General features: G+C 53.5%; 1 protein-coding gene across 1 annotated transcript in view; it reads left to right on the forward strand.

The window, feature by feature from the left end:
• Positions 1 to 14,646, forward strand: part of TRIM67 (tripartite motif containing 67) — a 47,632-nt gene that overhangs the window by 26,360 nt on the left and 6,626 nt on the right. The window contains exons 2-9 of the mRNA XM_045783592.2: positions 2,622 to 2,717; positions 3,583 to 3,705; positions 4,704 to 4,814; positions 5,933 to 6,092; positions 8,085 to 8,230; positions 10,523 to 10,661; positions 12,029 to 12,332; positions 14,170 to 14,332. Of these exons, the coding sequence (XP_045639548.2) occupies positions 2,622 to 2,717; positions 3,583 to 3,705; positions 4,704 to 4,814; positions 5,933 to 6,092; positions 8,085 to 8,230; positions 10,523 to 10,661; positions 12,029 to 12,332; positions 14,170 to 14,332 (1,242 nt within the window). The remainder of the gene's footprint in view (positions 1 to 2,621; positions 2,718 to 3,582; positions 3,706 to 4,703; positions 4,815 to 5,932; positions 6,093 to 8,084; positions 8,231 to 10,522; positions 10,662 to 12,028; positions 12,333 to 14,169; positions 14,333 to 14,646) is intronic.

Here is a 14,646-nt window from a genome sequence, read left to right on the forward strand (position 1 = left end):
AGGAGCAGTGACGGAGCTACCGGGTCTGTCCTACGTTAGCAGGTCCGTCCAGGCAAGTGATCACTCTGCTTTTCTTAATCAGCCATGAGCATTTTCTGCGCCCCTACTTTGTGGTGGCACCACTGGCTAGAAATACAGACAAGAGACAAAGTCCCCAGCATCAAGGACTATATAGGTTAACGGGAGTTGGGCCCCTCCTTGGGGAAGGAACGGGTGCAGCCTCTGTGGGCCTGAAGCTTTGGGAGATTGGAATAGGGAAGGAAGTGCTACGCTTTTCTAGACACTGATAAACTTCAACTTAAAATCCTTGTTGTTGGGGCACCGGGGTGGCTCAGTCGGTTAAGAGTCCGACTCATGATTTCAGTTGAGGTCATGATCTCAGGGTCTTGAGATTGATCCCCTCATCTGTCTCTGTACTCAGTGGGGAGTCTGCTAGGGATTCCCTCTCCCTCTGCCCCTCCCCCCACTCATGCTCACGCACTCTTTCTCTCTTAAATAAATAAATAAATCTTTTTAAAAAATAAATAAATAAATAAAATCCCTGTTGTTAAAGATCCCCTTGGGGCTCATGAACAAGGCTGACCTCTCAGTCTCCTTTGCGGGTCCAGCGATCTGGGGATGGGCTGAGTTGTCCGAGGACCTACACCCATCCCGGGCCGGGTGCAGAGACCTATGCTGTCCAGAACAGTAGCCACTGGCCACCTGTGGGGGTTGAAGCTTAAACTAAATAAAATGTGCAATGGGCTCCTCAGTTACATTAGCGGCCTTCCAACGCTCAGTACCACGCAGGGCTGGCGGCTGCCGAACTGGACAGCCCAGAATGGAACTATTCTGTCATCCCGGTAAGTTCCTTTGGCTCATCTTCGTCCATCAATACTTGCAGTAGAAAGTGGCACACCTGGGGATGGGGGTTAGGGAAGGCGCATGTTGTGACGAGCACCGGCTGTTGTATGCAAGTGATGAATCACTGAATTCTACTCCAGAAACCAGTAATGCACTGTCTGTTCACTACCTCAAATTTAAATTAAAAGAAAGAAAGAAAGTGGCATACCCTGGGTGAGCCATGGGGGGAGGGGCCTAAACCACCTGGGGCAGGGGCAGGGGTAGGGATGGGGAAGGCAGTGGAGAAAGGAGAAGCTTCTCCGAGCAGGACCGAGCCCAAACCTCACCTTGACCTCACCTTGAGTGTTGGTGCGCCCTAGGTCTGAGGCTCCCTGCTTCTCTTTCTGCATGTCTCCCTGAGTCATCTCTTCCACTCCATGGCTTCAGTGACCACAGTCCTCAGAGATGTTCAGCCAGGCTGTGTTTGTACAGTTCAGTGGACCTCAAACTACATTAGATCCGCTTAGAGGGCTTCATAAAAGACAGGCTCTGGCCCTTCCCTTCCAGTTTCTGGCCCCAGGGATGGGGCCAGAGAAGTTGCATTTCAAACAAAAGTACCAGGTGACAGGTGCGCCTGATGCTGTTGGCCCAGGAACCACACTTTGAGGGTCCTTGGTATGGTCTAAAGAATCCCGTTCATTGATTCATTCATTCCACAAATATTTAGGCAACGCTGCCATGTGCCAGGGGCTTCTTCTAGATGTGAACCAACCAGGCAAGTTCCTGGGCTAGGGGGGCTTACATTCGAGCGAGGAGAGACAGCCAGTAAACAAAGTTATGTCGAGGGGTGATGAGCGTTATAAAGAACAAAGCAGGGCGAGGGAAGAGGGCTATTTTATGGGGTCATGAGGAAAGGCCTCACTGACCAGGTGATATTTTAGCAAAGATCTCAAGAAAGCAAGGATATGACCCCGGCCTTTCTGGCCCCATCTTCAGCTTTTTAATTAGAAAAATGAGACTCCTGGTTAACATGCTTAATAGTCAAGGTCATCAGTCTCTGCGGTAGCTAGGTTTGGAGACAAATCCGATTGCACGTGTGTGTGTGTGTGTGTGTGCATTTTGTTAAAGAGTAGCCTGATGCTTCCATCCAGGCCAGCAGCTCCACCTCTAGGTCCCAGCCACTGATGTCCCCTCTGGACCTCCTATGTCCACACCCCTCTCTGCAAGGTGAGGGGTCCCAAATATTATAAGGGGACTGCCACAGAGCCCATATCCCACTTCTAGACGATGCCTTAGGGTTCCCAGTCCAGATGGCTCCAGCCCATTTCTAGGGCCTGCAGGCCCCTTCCCTGTCCTCCCCCACCCCAGGCCAAAAGGCGACAGAACAAGGGTGGGATGGGGTGGTTGGGACCTGGGACGTCCATACGTAAGTGACTGAGGGTCCTACTGATGAGAGAACTACCATGGGAGAAGAGGGCTCTATTTGCCTTCTGGTCCTGGGCTCTGCAAACATCGGGAGCAGACCTGTCAGCCTCAACCAATTAACTGAACGCTCCTTACCTCTATCCGGCTTTGGGGTCCAGACAGGAGAGTGTAAGTCAATCAACACTTGTCAACCACTGCTGGAGGAACAAGCAATCGTTCAGGGCCCATGAGCCAGTAGCGGTCTCTCATACATGAGGAACATGGGCAGGTGGGATCCGCCCTAGCCCTTCACCTACACACAAGCCTTTCTGGTGAAGTGAAAACTGTGTGCCGTTCACACCTGATTTTCCTTTCAACACATGATCTCTTTATAGGCCCAACTGTCCCAGGCCTTAAATGGGGTTTCCGACAAGGCGAAAGAAGCAAAGGAGTTTCTGGTGCAGCTGAAGAACATTCTGCAGCAGATTCAGGTAAGCAGAGCGCCAGCCCCAGGAGGGCACTTAGTGAGGCAAGCAGACGAGCAGTGGCAAGAGGGAAGGGACCGTTCCGTGGCGAGCACTTTGTCGGCGATGAACATAGAAGGTTTAATTGTCCTACTGCGTAGCCTCGGACGCAGGGAATCAGTGCATCAAAATATCAATGCGTCATTTCCTAAATCCCCGTGTTTACTAAACGCCCGTGCTGTGCCACATATGGATCCCACGCAGATCAGCAAGGCACAGTCACGTTCTGGGTGCCGGGCCCGAGAGCTTCAGCGCAGGCCACAACCCGGGGCTGGAATCCACGCTGATCTCAGAGACCTCAAAGGATTCTTTTTTTAAGACGGAGACAGATCCTACAGCAAGAGCGCTGTATTTGCTTTCCTGTCTTCTGATTACAAAACACGAAAGCATATATTGTAGAAATTTTGGAAAGTAGAGAACAATAAACAGAACTAAGAAAAAGTTCACCAACATTGCCCCACCTTATGTGACTGCTTCCCCATTTTGACGGGTTCCTCCATGATTGAGACACACGTGTGCATGCACACACAGTGTGGGATTATGCTGTACACAACTTGTAAACCCGCCCCCTTTTTTCCCCTTCCCAATCTTTCATGAGCATTTTCCATGACATTAAAAACTCTCCATGAACAGGGTTTGGATGACTGCAGGCTATCCCACCATACAAATGCGCCAAGATTCATGGCAGCCCTCCCCTGTTCATATTCACATTGTTTCCAGTGTAATAACGCTACAGATGACTCTGCAGAGAGCTTCTCTGAAATCCTTCTTTGTGTCTGGCACTGGCCAGATTTCAGCATTTCTTCTCCCTAAAGCTCTCTGCTTTCCCCAGGAAAACGGACTGGACTACGAAGCCTGCCTCGTTGCTCAGTGTGACGCGCTAGTCGACGCTTTAACTAGGCAGAAAGCCAAGCTGCTCACCAAGGTCACCAAAGAGAGGGAGCACAAGCTGAAGGTAGGTACCTGGGTGATGACACCCTGGTCCCTATCACAGTCTCCGCACCCCATGTGGGGTAGAGCACACTGTAGACATCGGGTCAATATTAGGTGAGTGACAGCATGGATGAATGAATGAATGAGTGAATGAATGAATAAGGCGAAGAAGGGGTGAGCAAGCTCCCTCTGCACGTGCTCACACTCACGTGACTTTCCCCAAAGCCACGCTCTCCCTGCAGAGCTGCCGTCAGATGCCCTGACTCCTGCTCGGGTTAGAAGTACTCTCTCCCATCTTCTCTGAGGTCCTGTTTCCTGTCTGAGGGACTCCGCCTCTCACCTTGCAGAGCAGAAGTGACCAGTGACGGTGGTGAGGCCATGCTCTGCTCAGGTCACCAGCTCTGTCCCCTTCTTCAGGCCCTTTCTAAGACCTCATGCCCTCAGTAATCAGCAATAATAATACAACCATGTCCACCACGGGAAGGGGAGGGTTTCCCCTCATAGGACACTGGGCTCCTGGTCCGGGCAGGTGCCACAAACACTCTGCATCGACGGAGGACTGCTTCATTGTCTTGGGGGTTCAACCTATTTTATTGACATTTCCCAAATGAATTAGGAAATAATACTTTCAAGAAAAGAAGGAATGAGTGTTGGGGATGGTCCATGGTTTTCAAGTGAAGCAGCACTCATAGAGGTATCCATGACTGCCAACAGGTGAGAAGTAAGACAAGAAGCTGGTCACTGGTCCCATGGAAAGTTTCAGACTGTGCACTTTCTCTGCTATCCAGAGTTCAGGAACAGAATTCATTCTGTTGGGCATTGGGCCCACTTGTTGGGAACTGGGTCCCTTTATTCCCCAGGAGAGAGGGCACATGGAGCTCTGGAGCAGAGCAGCCAGAGGGGAGGGTGCAAGGTGGTCGCCTCTCCCAGGGCTTTCTCTGTGCGAATTCTCCAACTCCCACTACAGCCTGGTTGCTCGTCCTCTGATGAAATGGTTACTGGGGGTTCTTTTCATCACAGATGGTTTGGGACCAGATCAATCACTGCACACTGAAGCTGCGCCAGTCGACGGGGCTGATGGAGTACTGCCTGGAGGTGATCAAGGAGAACGACCCCTCCGGGTTCCTACAGGTGAGCCTGCGCTCGGAGGACAGAGACAGGCTTGGCTTCCCACCTCCAAGTCCTCCACCACTCTCCAAACTAGCGGAAGTTTTAGGACAGTCCCTTCCAGTGAATTAAGTAGATATTCCTTTGCTCAGATATTCCAGAAGACCTAGGTTCTCATCTTGGCTCTGAGTCTCACTAGCTGTGACCCTGGTTCTGTGTCCTTGTTAAAAGAGGGAGTCAAATGTCATAATTTCTAGGGCCAAAATGTCATGCGTTTATGCTTGGACTTCCAGAGACCCCAACTCAACATTTCCCCCACAAATGGGAGAGGACAGTCTTTGCCAGACAAGCTGGAAAGACTTGTGCAGGTAGTGAGTTAGCAGAATCCACACGGCCACTTAGCTCACTGTGCAGAGTCCTGCAGGCATAGACAGATGGCCGCTGCCCGCAGAGCCCGTGTAGCCTTGCTGGGGCCTCCCTCCAACAGCCAGGCTGACTCAGGGCCACGAGCATCTCTCAAGAACACGACAGTGATTCAGATGGTGGCTCAGTCCTCCGTCTACGTGGAAAATGATGAATCCCCTTGACCAGACCCCAAGAAAGGTACACGGGATCACGGCTCCTTGGAGACAGGTGCAAGTGTCAGAATGAGCAGGACTTTCCAGCAGAGGAGAGCAGAGCTGGGTGGGTGCTGGGGAGTTGGGGGCAGAGCAATTTGGAGGAAACACACCGTGGAGAGCGACCTTCAAGATTCTGAGGATATAAGAAGCGCTTCCTTCAGACCCTGGGACAAACCACTAGTATGGTTCACTTTGCAAAGCACTAGATCTAGCAAAAGCAGTGTTTAAGTATCATTTGCTTCACAAAATGGTTTGGCCGGGTATGTTTCAACAGCAAATTCTTCTTTACATTTCAATGATTGCTCTTTTAAAATATGATTCAAACGATACAGTGCATTTTTATTTGCACAGCGTCGTGCTGGCAGGGATTATATATTCTCTGCCTGGCTTGAGAGCACGTGGCTAGCACAGCCCCTCCCCCTCCCCAGCCACAGACACCAAGCCCCTCCTCCTTCCCCACCACTTGCTTCGTGATTTTTTCCTTTGCAAATCAAAACCCTAAACTCTGTGCTCGCCTTTAAGATCTCGGACGCTCTGATCAAGCGTGTCCAGGTATCTCAGGAGCAGTGGGTCAAAGGCGCCCTGGAGCCAAAAGTGTCTGCGGAGTTTGACCTGACCTTGGACAGCGAGCCGCTGCTGCAGGCCATCCACCAGCTGGACTTCATCCAGATGAAATGTAGGGGTGAGCCGTGGTCGGCCCAGTTCAGTCTGTGCTTCTTTCAGAAGAGGCAGCCACTCGGAGGGGGCAGCTCGGTGTCATTGGAAGACTGGTGACAGGCAGAGTGAGGCAGAGTGGGAGGGGAAGGATGCCAAAGTCACAGACCCGGGTTCAAGTCCCAGCTCAGCCACCCACTAGCTGGGTGGCCTAGGGTGGGTAGCACCCCAGTCTGAGCCTGAGTTTTCCCATTTGTAAAAGAGGATTAGTTATTTATTCTGACACTTAGTGAGTGTCCCATGTGCCAGGCACTCTTCTAGGTGCAGGACACAGCTTTGAACCCGTCAACACACTCCCTCACAAGATGGAGCTGATATTCTAGAAAAGGAAACAGACAGTACACAAATGTATCATATAATGTCCAGTGGAGGCTTTTTGGGAAAGGGGGTATTTTGGGGTGAGGAAGAGAAGAGAGATGCAATATAGGAGAAGAATATTCCAGGTGGCAGAGGGGTGGCAAACGCAAAGGCCCTGAGGCAGGAATCCATTTTCTGGGTTCCAAGAAGAGCAAAAAGGTCAGAGATGAGAGCAGAATGAACAAGATGGACGGTGCTAGGAGGTGGGGGAGAGCCATGGGAGACACAGGCTAAGGGTCAAGTAAAGTTGCACGACTTGTACCAGGTTACAAAATTAGCAAGTGATAACAAAACCAGAGTCCTATCCGAAAGGCTCCCTCTCCAGAGGCATCAAGGGTACATTCCAGAGAGGTCATAAAGCTGTTTGGTTTTTTAAAACCAAAATCTCAAAGGACAGAGTGCCACACCTACAGAATCTATGAGGGCAGGAAATCCTTACCTGCAAAACATGTGGCCAGTTTTACACTAAAGACAAAACAAGCGTCTTGCACATCTGCGTGCTCGCTCTCACACTCGGTTTGCATCTCAGGTGAGGTGGGAAATGCTGCCTGCCTTAGGTGTGAAGGACACGTGGTACTGGGGGGCAGGGGAGCCCCACAGAGGGTGGGGAGGTGCAGCAGAAGAAGGGGTGGCTCTGGAAAGGAGGGGTGTGAAAGGAGGAGGCTTGGAGCCACTCCCGATGCTGCTCTGTGTGGGATTGGGTGGTGAATTCACAGAGGAAGTGGGAGAGGCAACAGCAGAGCCTACGATGGAGAGGGGACCCCTACATGCTCGTAAACTGAGGCCCGGGGAGTCAGCTCCACTCAGCCAGCCCTGAGACCAAGTCTGTGAACGAGACAGGGCTGCACCCAGCTAAACCTTCAGGTGCAACAGGGGAGACAGCTCTAATAACCGGACCCAGACTGAAACCTGTACTGTTTAGAAATCTGTTGTTGCAATTTTCCCTTCAGCAACTGTCAGTGTGGGCCATTTTATTCACATCCCTAATTCCATGGGTTGGCTGTTGGATACTCTAAGATTGCCCTTCCTTCCTGGATCTGGTTCCCTGGGCTTCCAGCCAAAGGTTTAAATGTGTCTTTGAATTCTGCATGCCCTCTACCCAACAGTACCTTCCCAAGCCACGGTGTAAGCCGCTTGCTGGCCCCGCAGAGAGGGTCCACGCAGGTCTGCATGTGGCCAGGAGGCACATGGACCCCGGCTCTGTCAGAATCCCTCGTGGGCCCCTCGGGGGTCTGAGACTCAAAACTAGGGATTCTCAGTGGGCAGGTGAGGAAGAGGACAGCTCTTCCTTAGGGCTCCAGATGCAGAGACGTGGAAGCATCTGCCATGCCTCTCCCATGCCCCACCCACAACCCCAGATTCCAGGACACGCTGGAAGTGCATGGTTGCCAGTCACCTGTGCTTGCCCTCGCCCCCACCCCCACTCACCTTGAGGCTGAGACTCCTGGGGCTGACATGTGCCTGCGAGAGGCTGGGCGTGACCGCAGGGTGGCCACCGTTCCCTCTGGGGGCTGGGGGCTGCAGCCATGGGGGAGGAGAGTCCACACAGGTGTCCCGTGCCCAGGGAGAGGTTCAGGCACTGAACCAGCGGTTCCTGTCACAGTGCCACCTGGCCCCCTGCTGCAGCTGGAGAAGTGTTGTACCCACAACAACAGTGTCACGCTGGCGTGGAGGATGCCGCCCTTTACCCACAGCCCCGTGGACGGCTACATCCTGGAGCTGGATGACGGCGATGGGGGCCAGTTCCGGGTGAGGCCCTGCTGCTTGCTTTGGGGGGGTCTTAACACCAAGGCCTCTGGACTAGCCCGTGGGGCTGCCCTCAGCCCTGATGCTCCCCCCAGAGGGCATTGGCCCAAACACAGAGGGCTGGTGGGTCTGGACCCTTGGGAGATGGAGCTGTTCGACCAAGGGCTAGGTCTGGGCAGCTCTGGCAGGCAGACGTGGCAGCCACAGAGAAAATTTAGGACAGCTTTCCTGTGAAGACTGACACAGTTCTGAGGCCGAGGACGAGCTCAGAGAAGGTATCGCCTGTGTGGATTGACTTCCCAGTTCACCCCACTAGTGTGGTCCTAGCTATTCTTCCACACCCTCCCAGATATCCCCGCTCACACAGGTCCCCACTCCCGCAATGCTCTGTCGCTCCCTGCCCTGCCTGGGTCACTGATTGTTCTTCTACCTGGCCAGGTGCTCTCATGTGAAGACAAACAACTTGGTAAGTGGTGGTTGGGTTGGAATAACTTTCTACACTCATGTTTCCAGTGATGAAATATCATGGGGATAATGAAGGCTCCTAATGAGCCAGAAATGGTCTTCGATACCCCCATCTGGTAGAGACCCCAACCCAGACAGCTCCCCCACCCCAACCCAGACCCCCTAATAGAAATCTACCTTGAGATCTCACACAGCAAAGGTCAAATTGCTTTGTGGGCAGGAACACCAAGGAACACAACTCTGGGTCTTCGGAGAGTTCCTCCTTTCCCTTCCCGAGGAGACTAGGACACACTGGAACAAACCACAGCCACCATGACAAGTGTGACATTCCTTCTCCTGGGGAGCTGTGCCATCTAACGAATCTTGCCCAAGACCAATATTCCCTTTGTTTCTCCCAAAGGGATTTATGCATATGTTGTTTCCTTTTTTTGTTTGAAAGGTCTCCTACAAAAACGTAACACCTGGGGAAAGAACTGCAACATTTCCCTGGGAATTACTGGGTCCCATGTGAATATGGGCAATTGAGGGAATAGAGCAGTTGGGGTCAGGTCAGCAAGGAATGGCAGATCACTCGCTGGGTTCCAAACCTCAGTCGTTCTGGCTGTGCAAAGGAGCTAAGACCAGAAAGAACTCCTGGACCAGAAACCAGGAAAAGAACCCCTATTTCTGAAATGGAAGAGAAGACTATTTTAGGATGTTTGAGGAAGCAGCCACAGAACTCAAATACAGATGACCTCTCCCCTTTGAGACATGACCACTAATGAAAGCTAGATACAGGGGCTAGAATTTATGACGAGTCGCATGTTACAGTGGGAAGAGTGTTGGCTTTGAATGCAGGAAGGCCTGGATTTGAACCCTGGCTTCCAAATTGGTTCGCTCTGATCCTGGGCAGGTTTCCTAACTTTTCCGAGTCTCCTCCTATATAAAATACAAAAAACGGTAACAACTTTCGAGGATTGTGTGAGGATTAAAATACCTTATACGATGCCTGGCGCACAGCTATTATTATTAATAACTTGGAATAACAAATGAAAAGCCAACCCCCTAAACAACCAGAGAGGAAAGATGTTTTAGACAAAGCCGAAACAGTGGCATAGGAGGAGAGCCAGGCTCTGCATTGGGGGAAGCTAAGAGGACAAAGGTAAGTTTGAAGTGAATGGGAAACAAAGTAAATCCCTACTAAAGGATCTTTAGGGTCCCATGCAGAAATGTATCACCCCCCTCAAGAGGCTGTGAGCAAAGCAGTTCCGGGGGGAAGGGGCCAAGGAGTGGAAGATGCCAATGTCAGGGGTGGCAGAAGATGGGGAGGGGTGGAATGCCCTTCTCAGTCCAAATCAACTTGAACCCACCTGTGCTCCCATCACGTGTGCTGACCCTTCTTTTAAAAATAGTGGTGATTTTGTTTCGTTAGATGCTTAGCTCATGTTTCCTAGCTTAAATCCCCACTAAAACCCAACAATCTTCTCTTGCTCCAACCAAGAAGGAAGTGGGGGTTTCCGTACCTCCACCCTCTTGGGGAGTCCTGTCTGATCAGCTGGCCTCAGTGGAGGCAGGACGTTCTCAGGAGGCATGCTAGCTAGCTGCAGACCCGCTGTCCCTCCCTGCCTCCCCAGGACCCTGTCACACCTCCCATCCTCACAGGCAGAGGGGCTGGCCAGCCAGTGGCCGGACTTTGTGGCTGACTTAGACATAGTCTGTGGCCCTGCGGCCACTCATCCAAATCCCCCCGACTCAAGAGCTCTATTGGGACGCTCTGCATGTCGACATATTGCTGAGAGACATTTCCCAACTAACAGAGGCACCTCCTGAGCACCCTTGGCTGTCTTTTAGGAAGTGTATGTTGGCAAAGAGACCTTGTGCACCATCGACGGCCTGCATTTCAACAGCACCTACAACGCCAGGGTCAAGGCTTTCAACTCCTCCGGCGTGGGGCCTTACAGTAAAACAGTCGTCCTGCAGACATCTGACGGTGAGCACTCGGGGCTCGGGGGAGGACCACATTCAGACACTGCGGACGAGCTTCTGAGGGAGGACGGGCGGGAATACTCAGCTGCGTAGGACAGAGGAGTGGAGGGATAGAGGGAACGCACAGCAGTGAAGTGTATACGTCTCCTCCCTGCCCTGTCCCTGCCCTGCCCACCACGACCCCTTGCCTGCACCTCCGTCCCCACAAGCCACCAAAAAAGAGCCAATTCTGCACCCCATTTGCTGGACTTGGAAGGGAAATGAGTGTCTGAGAGGCTCAGGGAGACCCAAGGTCTGAGAAGGGGTAGGACGGTCCTGGAGAAAAGGCCACTGGTCCCTGGGCGTGACCTTCCTCGCAGTGAGAAATGATCCCTCGACTATCTAGTGTGAGAGTCCAGATCTGATGGTTTACACATCTAGCTGCAACCTTTCAGGTTTCTGGCAACAAGGGCACACCAGCATTTGTGGGATTTTGGTCATCTGAGTCCTTAGCAGGGAGTGATGACATAAATAAAGAATGGGTTCCAAAATGCATCTGTCCTGCTAATCCAGGCCTGCCCCGGCCTCGGCTGCAGCGTCCGGGGTCATGCCAATCCTGTGTATTGTCGTCGTGTATCCCAGCACATCCTCTGGGTGCCCCGAGGAAAATGTCACATGCCTGGTTAGTCTCCCAAGGACAGAGGCGACAGAGGGCAGGAGCAGATGCTCTTGTCAAGGGCACAACTAGAGCTAGTTTTCTGAAAATGGTGCAACCTGCAGGCTCATTTTACAAACCACAAAGAGTCCACCAGCTCTCTGCCCTCAGCCTCCCCCCCCCCAGCCCTGGAGAGCAGCAGTTCTTGCCCCATACATTGTGGTCATAATTTTAGAGTAAGCACCTCACTTCCCACGACCTGAGGGATTGGAGAACAGAGGGGACCACTCCATGGGCTGCGAAACAGGAGGATGGAACTTGGTGACTTTGGTTACATCGCTTCACCTCTTTGTGTGTCAAACCCCCACCCACCAAGTGGGGCCATGATAGCTACTTCCTCTTTAACTCACCACAGTGTAGGGGGCATAAGGGAAGGGGGTCAGAGACCAAGACTCCATAAAATGCATTTAGATTTGAGGCTCTGAGGCCCAAATGTCCATGTTCCTTGGCGAGGTTGGGTTCATAGATCGAGAACTTGGACGAACACAGATTGGACAGAGTGTGTGTGTGCACCCACGTACATGGGAATTGTGCGTGTGCCTGCGTGTGAATCATACAGGGAAGAACATTCAATGCTGGATACCAACTTTCTGATAGATGCACGTGAGTCTTTCTCCCAGCCCAGGTAAGAGACTGCTAACGAATTCCATCCCTGACTCTGCTTCCTTCCTTTCCAGTGGCCTGGTTCACCTTTGACCCCAACTCTGGGCACCGGGACATCATTTTATCCAATGACAACCAGACGGCCACCTGCAGCAGCTATGACGACCGGGTGGTGCTGGGCACGGCGGCTTTCTCCAAGGGCGTGCACTACTGGGAGTTGCACGTGGATCGGTACGACAACCACCCGGACCCCGCCTTTGGGGTGGCCAGGGCCAGTGTGGTCAAGGACATGATGCTGGGCAAGGACGACAAGGCCTGGGCCATGTACGTGGACAACAACCGCAGCTGGTTCATGCACTGCAACTCCCACACCAACAGGTGCGCCATTGTGGGGTGTCTGGGACCGGGGACCCTGTGTGCACCGCGACCCTCAGCTGTTCCCGAGCTCAGGCGTCAGGAGTGTGCGGGAGGTAGTTGCGGCTACTTGGGTGTCCAGGGTCCCAGCAGAAATGAGCGTTCGCCTGCAGAGCCTGCTGCACAGACTAGAGCAGCCCCAGGGCACGTGGCTTTACAGGACACTCCCCGGGCCCCAGGAGCAGCTTCTGCCAGGCCCCTCGGCTGTCCTTCCCTTCCCAGTTCCACTCCACTTTCCCCTACGTGCTCTCAGCCGGGGCCTGAGTCCCCACACGGCCAGTGCCCTCACGGCTGTGACCAGGTCTCTACAGGGGGAGTAGGTGCCATTGCCCAGGCACTGGACCCACCCCTGTCCCTGTTCACAAACCACAGAGGAGCCAGTTCCAGACCCACCAGCTCCCTCTCTACTTGCTTAAACCGAATGGTGCCCAGTACGCTGCCCATGGGAGGAATAACACGGAGCCTTATTGAGCTTCCTTCGGGCCTGGCACTGTCTGAAGCACCTGACTTACGTGATCTCCTTCAGTCCGGCTCGGGTACCAAAGTGCTTTTACAGATGATATGAAGGGCTTAGGATAAACAAGTGTCCCAAGTCACAGGGCTACCTCGCGGCGCTGTCAGGACTTAGCTCAGGGTCCCGCCTCCTTTCTGATTGGGGTGGGGGGTGGATGGGGGCCTGGGTAGGGGGCTGCCCAGGGGAGCCCCGCGCGGACCCAGGGCGCAGGCAGCGCTTGGTTGGGAATCATATCTGTGCGCCGCGGACCGGTCTCTACCGCCACCCGGCGAGCAGTGTCTGAATAGCACGAGGGGCCCGGCTCGAGTTCCGTTTCCCCACTTGCAGGATCCTGTCCCCGGTCCGAACACACCCCCGGGGAAACCCCCGGACGCGCTTTTCCGGTCAGCGCCCCGAGTTTTCTCACGACCTTCCTCATGACCTTGCTCTCTGCCCCGCCATCAGCCTGCAGCTGATCAGCTCCTGCCCCATCGGGAAAAGGGTAAAAATGGTTTTGTCAGAGTGGAGCGGCCAGAGAGGAGGCGGAGACCTCAGCCCTCAGCTAAGGGAAGGCAGTCTGATGGAGCCTCCGGCCAGGGCCCCGCAGCACAGTGCCGCTCACTGAGGCTTGTCGCAGCGCGGATGTGAACTCTCAGCACGGCCGAAAGTAGGATCAGGGACATTTACCAAGAGCTTCACAGTTTAGCCCCAAGGCTCCTCTGTTGGCAACATGGAATGGCGAATCAGATAGGGGACTTGATTCCAAGTTCATCATCTGTCCCCTGCCATGCACGGCCCTTCAAGAGTCCCCGGGATGTTTCCGAGATGAGCTGAAGCCCCGTGGACCTTTGAAATCTCCTGAAGGCTTGGCTGTCCGCCTCTTGGTGGATCTCAGCATCCTCACTGGTTAAAACTGTCGAGGGCCCAAGTTAGTTCCTTTCCTTGGCAGGTAAAGGAGCCTTCCCTCCCCACGCTCCCCGCTCCAGGTTTGCAAGTGGGACCCACTCATCAAAACCCTAACTCCCTGGGTGTCCAGGTCTCAGGGACTGTGAGGATAAAAGGGACGGAATAAGCTGGTTCCCCCAGGGTAAGGAAGCATACACGAGGGGTAAGGCCTTCCTGTGTGGCCCTTAACTGCTGAGTGCACTTCAGGAAAAGCCTTATAGCCCAGAAGAATGGCTCCCTACATGGCCATAGGGGCTGTGTGCTGGTGAGGATAGTCCTAACATCCTTTAAGTGACTTCTAAGCCATCACCTACATCCCGAGGTGGGTGTGGTGATGGAGCTTCCTGGGGCTTCTCTTCCCAGGACGGAAGGCGGTGTGTGCAAGGGGGCCACTGTCGGCGTGCTCCTGGACTTGAATAAGCACACTCTGACCTTCTTCATCAACGGGCAGCAGCAGGGCCCCACAGCCTTCAGCCATGTGGACGGCGTCTTCATGCCAGCCCTCAGCCTCAACCGCAATGTGCAGGTACTGTGGACCCTCCAGACAGGAGCTGGCCTGGCGGCTCCCCTCGGGGGCTCAGGGGCTTCCGAAGCACACTTGGACAGCGTGGGCTATAAAGAAGCTGACTGGCGCCCGCCCAGGCAGAGTGCTACCTACCACCAGCCCACCCCCGGAGACGGTCTCTCCGGCATGATCACGTCTTACTTACTCACTTGAAATAAGCAGAGACTCTAAGGTGTTGGCTTGTGGAGCCGCAGTGGGAGGGAGGGGGAAGGGAGTGGAGTGGGGAAGCAGGTAGGGGTTCCATTTTCTAGGACAGGTGCAATGGAGGCATTCGG

The sequence above is a fragment of the Ursus americanus genome, chromosome 6 (genome assembly GCF_024610735.1).
Source record: "Ursus americanus isolate L20-20 chromosome 6, mUrsAme1.1.p, whole genome shotgun sequence".
NCBI lineage: Eukaryota > Metazoa > Chordata > Mammalia > Carnivora > Ursidae > Ursus > Ursus americanus.